This window comes from Cyclopterus lumpus, chromosome 6, assembly GCF_009769545.1.
Source record: "Cyclopterus lumpus isolate fCycLum1 chromosome 6, fCycLum1.pri, whole genome shotgun sequence".
Lineage (NCBI taxonomy): Eukaryota > Metazoa > Chordata > Actinopteri > Perciformes > Cyclopteridae > Cyclopterus > Cyclopterus lumpus.
Window position 1 is genome coordinate 7,486,314 of NC_046971.1, and position 5,864 is coordinate 7,492,177.

At 39.3% G+C, this 5,864-nt stretch overlaps 1 protein-coding gene across 1 annotated transcript; it reads right to left on the bottom strand.

Moving 5' to 3' along the window:
- Positions 1-1,346: 1,346 nt before the first annotated feature.
- On the bottom strand, positions 1,347-5,037 carry dbx2 (developing brain homeobox 2). Its single transcript, XM_034536129.1, has 4 exons — positions 4,761-5,037; positions 3,717-3,800; positions 1,648-1,832; positions 1,347-1,538 (listed from the first exon to the last, which is right to left on the bottom strand). The coding sequence occupies exons 1-4, from the start codon at positions 5,035-5,037 to the stop codon at positions 1,347-1,349; spliced, it is 738 nt and encodes a 245-aa protein (XP_034392020.1).
- Between the last annotated feature and the right edge of the window lie 827 nt (positions 5,038-5,864).

Consider the following 5,864-nt stretch of genomic DNA (forward strand, 5'->3'; position numbering starts at 1 on the left):
CAATTGTTGAATTGTCTCAACTCCACCGGAGCATCTCTCAGGATCCGAATAAAGACTTCAACCACTTCAGCTCCAACAAGGCACTGGAGATCAGTGACATGGTGCATGATCTGAGGGAGGGACGGGGAGGGGAGGGGAGGGGGGGGGGGGGGGGGGCAATAATGCCTGAAAAGGTCACAATGCACTTACTTTTGTGTTGTGTGGTGATATCTAACAGTGCTTGTATTGATTGTAAGTTAACTCTCTGATTCTATCTGTCACATACTGAAATAATTAATTTTGTAATCAATGTTGCCTCCGTCTACTCCAGATGAAGCGGTTGGTAACACTGTGGGTTATATCTCTCCTGGGAGTCTGGTCCCTTTCTTCGACTCAACTCAATGGACCATCATGACCTCTCCAACAAAGTAAAAGATTATCTGGACTAATAATAGTGATATTGAAGCGGTCTAGTGTAGTATCGTTACATAGGTCTGAAATAGAAATGTCTGTTTATTGTTTGCTTTTAACTACACATATTGTTACTTCGATGTAATGTGTGCTTTTACTGTCGAGGATTGTGCGCGCCTCTTGCAGTATTATTATTATAGCATTAAATATTAATGTATTAAATGTAAATACAAACATTAAGTAAACCTTACTTGCTGGTAATCTTTTCGTTTGTTTTTGTTTTGTAAAAAACATTTCTATAAATATATATATATATATATATATATATATATATATATATATATATATATACACATATTTATAGAAATGGTAGATGGTGTATTGTAGTGTGTTTAATAACATGAACATGGTTTAGTTCCCGAGAGTCCAACACAGTAGGAATAATCAAAGTGGGAATCAGGATTCACTGAAACACTTTATTTACAGTTGATCTATGTGTTCATGATCATGAAAAAAAACAAAAAACATATTTACAAAATATACCAAATGATTTGACTTCACTTTTGGATTAAGAAGAGCAAAGCATTACTATAAAGCTGACCAAAAAAAAAGAAGAAGAAGTCTGGTATGTAAATGCATTAAATGAAGTGACTCATGTGCATTTAACTGATTACAATTACAGTGGACATTTTTCCTGGAAAGACTTTTCGGTGTAATAACCAATAAATTGCTTCCTGAAGCCAGTGAAACGGAATAAGATGATTGACACACCAGTTGAACCATATAATAATTATGATGGGACAAGACAATTACATTAATTAAAAAGTTAATATTATCAGTGTTAGTCTTCACGGACCGTGTTTTCCATCCACGGAATTCTAACGCCCTCCCAGTAGCCTTTTACAGTTTTTTTGTGGATTTGAGTCATTGGTTTAATTTCCACTCATAACTATCTCTCATGTGTCCCAGGAGCTCTTCTGTGGTGGTGATCTCTCATTATTTGAGTCAGAGTGTTTCTGCGATGGTTCTTCCTCCTCTTGAGCGAGACCTTGGGCCATGAGCTCATCCATCGGGGAGCGAGTGTTATGAACTTCCTTTTCCTTACAGTTCCTCCACTTCATTCGGCGGTTCTGGAACCAGATCTTTACCTAAGGCATCGGGAGGATGGTAAATGGTTATCAATATGGCTAAAGATGTTTTTACCTGCTTACGTTCTTTTAGGGTTAGAGATTAATCAAGCAGAAATGAGGTAATTACCTGAGACTCCTTAAGGTTGAGATCAGCTGCCAGCTTGTTCCGGTCTGTCTTGCTGATGTATTTCTGTCTCCGAAAAGTTCTCTCCAGCTCTTTCCGTTGTTCCTCAGAGAACACAGCCCTCCTAAGGATCCCTCTGCGTGACTTAGGACTTATATCAGCAGACCACATTCGAATATTTGCTCCCTCTGAAACATAAAAAAACATATATTAATGTCAGTGTGTTAACCCCCAGCTGCTATATATCAACATCAGTGAAATATGGGTCATTAATGAGTAACTATCATTGGTGGACTGGGGATAATAAAGTGTAACTTCATTGAAATTGAGGGTACAAGCAGTGGCCAGTGGAATACAGAGGTTGTGTGACCTGAATTTGAGATGAAACAGACCATTATTGGCTCAACCCGCTGTGCATCATTTCCCCAAATGTTTCAAGATGGAGACAATCTTGATTTAAATGGCACAAAATCCAATTTTGTCCACAATCAATATGCACACTTTACCAAACATCCAGCATTTCCTACCTTTTCAACCCTGGATCATGCCTCTTTTCGTCACACTTGCTTTATCACTCACTTTTGATTTCTCTTTTTCTATTTGTCCAATTTAACAAACTGGGGGTGACGAAAGAGAATAGAAAGCCACTTCAACTGAGAAAAAGGGGATTTAGTGAACTGTGAGGAGCAATCCCACGCTACTTCACTCACAGGTGCAGGCACAACAAAAGTCAAGTGGAACAATTGATCCGATCTATTCAATGTTGCCTTTTTAATCTGTACGACAAATCTGCACATAGACCACCTCTAGGGAGCACATAACAGGTTTGGACATGCTTCTCACTTCTCTATTGGGACTCAATGGCTTTCACTTAAATAGCTGATTACCAGGTCATTCCTGGGCATCGTGTGTGTCTACCCTAGTGGGCCAACCATAGAGCCCTGCGGGACACCAACAATAGAGCCGTTCAATGGAAATGCCATTACTCGATGGCTCAGTGGCCCAACACTAAATCTTTTCACTTGCAGGTATGAAGCCAGTTTGTATGAGAAGATGAGCTCGAAAAAGTCTATAAAAGTCACTTTCATTGAATGCTTTATGTCCTAGTCAAGGGGTCTCCAATGGGTAGGAATGAGAGTTGAAGGACAGGAGAAAGGAGGGGGGTTTGAGGACCAAGCTCTTTAGCCACACAATGGCCGGGGGATGTTCCTGGACCAGCCCTCTTCTGTAGAGAAATGGGCGAGTTTTTTGTGCTTAGCGGAGTTCATTGCTGCAGTGAAAAATTGCAGTGAGGTCGCGTGTGGATGGTGGAGTGAAAGTGCCAATTGGTCACGGCCAGACTTGGCATTGTTGCGTTGCTGGGCACTGTGGGAAAGTGTCAACCTACTAAGAGGACTCCAGGGACCTGTGGGACGAGGGGATGATATGTTTTCTAATTTTTCCACAACATTTGACGAGCATCATAGATTTCAGAAACTAATAACTTCCAATTGCTGTTGGATAGTACCAAAAAAAGACAGCTGTGTGTCTTAATTAATTTGAGTGTGATACAGCAATAGCACTCTAGTTAAGTTCCATGAACTGAAACATTTCAAACACAGTTCGGAGGACTTTTTTTTTTTCAATGTGCCATTGAAGGGTTTCTGGATGTTTTTCTTGCGGCTTGAAAATGTAACTTGAAGATATCGATATTCACAACCAAACTTATTAATGCTGAGGGGTGAGCTTTGAAACAATCTGCCTTATTCAGCAGTAGGAATTCACACCTGGCAATTATAATCCTAATATGACAGAAGACAAGATATGTATTTGTTCTGCATATTTGCAAGAGTAAAAGTGTGTTTTTGCAAGTACAAAATAGGGGGCCCCGGGGACTCTGAAAAGCCTCGCGACCCACCCCTCTTCCCCATCCTAAACTGCCGTGAATGTTTATGAATAGAGCCGTGCAGAGTTGAACGGAGAATTAGCTCTTTGGCATTGCATCAGTAATTAGCTGTGGAAAGCATGGGAGACCCTGCTGCTAATGCTTTGAGAGTAGATGAGGCATTGCTGATGAGGCATAAAACACTCACTGGAGAAGACAGGGGGGGGGCTGGACCCACCGCAGCATGCCAGCAGATACTGTGGGCTCCGCAGGAAAACACTGCTCAGTACACCTGCAAAGAGAGACAGGAACAGTCAGATATGGGCATGTGCTTAAACAGGTGAGACAGGTACAATAAACAAGGGACTATACTTGGATCGTCTTCTGAAGGCATTTGGAGCCCTACTTTGTCAATTTCTTTTTTTAAATCTATATTTTTACAGCAGTGCTAAACTTTCGGTTTTCTTTACGTATTTATGATGCTTTAACATATCTATTTTATTTGAAAGCCAAAGGAAATAGTTTGCTTAAAACATAATTGTGCTCTATTAATGAACACGCCATCATTATAAATGTCATATAATTGTAAAGTTTGCAAAGGTTTATAGTAATTTAATTTATCTAATCTTTGCAGTCATTATAATTTTATTATTATTAATATGACTTAATAAATGTTAGTTTTCACTCATGTTTTGTATTTCGTTTTGTATTTAATGTCATCAATTGTTGAATTTAGAAGTGCCCAATGAGTACCCAAAAGTTTAATTTAATTCCTGAGTGAGACTTAAATGACTCATAACAGACCTGAATTAACATCTGAAAATATAGTTCATAATTTCAGTAATAAAACAGTCCTTTATATAGTACACAGCAACATGTGCTGGGAACGTTTGCAAAATCAAAGCAGGGAAATATTTCTCCTTGATTAAATTATTTTATTAAAGTTAAAGAAAATGTCAGTGTCAGTGACATCTCTTACAAAGTAAAATATAATCTAAGCCGATGAATCATTTCAAGGCTAAAAAGGAAGAATTCATTGAAACATAAATACAATGTAACAATATTTATTCTTTACATGACTATAACGGGTGAAGAAGAAATAAAATACTTCTGTAAGAAAACAAATAAAAATTGCTGGCCCTTTGTCACAGTGTAACTTCGGTAGCTTCAAACATTTAAATTCCATGACATAATCCAAATGTAATCTTAGATTTTTTTTGTATTATTCTGCGTTCGTACAAAATCAGTTTACCTGAGTGTGGCAGAAGCGGTCCTACTAAATCTTTCCCCTGTTGGGGACTGTGGGCCTGGCTTTGATAGGCTCCATGCTCACAGCCCCAGGTTCTCCTCGGACGTTCACACGCCGCCCGTCTCAGGTGTCCACCTGCCGGCCATTCCGGACGGACGGAAGGTGTCTGTGACTGCAGCAGATTGTCAATAAGAAAACTCTTTCCAGAGTTCCCGAAGCCGGGTAAAGCAGGAGGAGAGCCAGCCATATTCCTCCTGGTGCAGCTCTGAACTGAGACCATCCTGTTCACACAGTGACCCGGAAACTTGAGTTCCCTCTTCAGCAGTCACAGCTCAGTGACACTAAATTCTCCTTTAATCCCTTCTTGAGTGACCAGGCCAACTTCATTAAACTCTGAGGAAAACAAAAGTTCTCTGCTCTTCCTCTTTCGGGCCTGCACTTTGCTGCAGGGCTGTGTCGTGATTGGCCGAGAGGCTCTAATGTGCTTCTCAATTCAGATAAGGCTGGGGCCTTTCTGGAGTGGCAGAAGGTGGGTCTGGCTCATTCATTATGTCAACTAGCCTATTAAATGATAGACACCAGAGACAATGAACTGCTGGCCAAAGTTTAACATGCACCAAACAGTCTTCTCCAGTAGTAAATAGTTTTCTCTTTTCTCCTGCCTCCCATTGTGCCTCATTCAAACCCCTGAGCAGTTCATTTGCCATGTGCTTTTTTTTCATTTCATTTCATTTCAGAACCATTGCTCAGTGAGGGTTTTCTTGATTGCGAAACGATCCCAAAACAGACCACTTTACTGGGAATAAATATAGGTTGACAAAGTAGTCATTTTCATCTCAAAGATGAGCAAAAGTGCAAGAAGCTAATGAAAGGAAAACACAGGAATGTTACCTTACATTGTCGTAACAGAATTATCTTTGTTCATTCAATTTGAATTTAATTATCAGTTTGGTGGGCTTTTAAAAAAAAAAATGGTATGCTATAATAGGAATTGTATCAATAGTTCCAATAAAATTCCGCTTTTACTGTTATTCTAAAATCTTTAAAAAGAAAGTTATAAAAAATTGAATATTTTCAACAACAATAAAACAAGTGTACATTTTGACA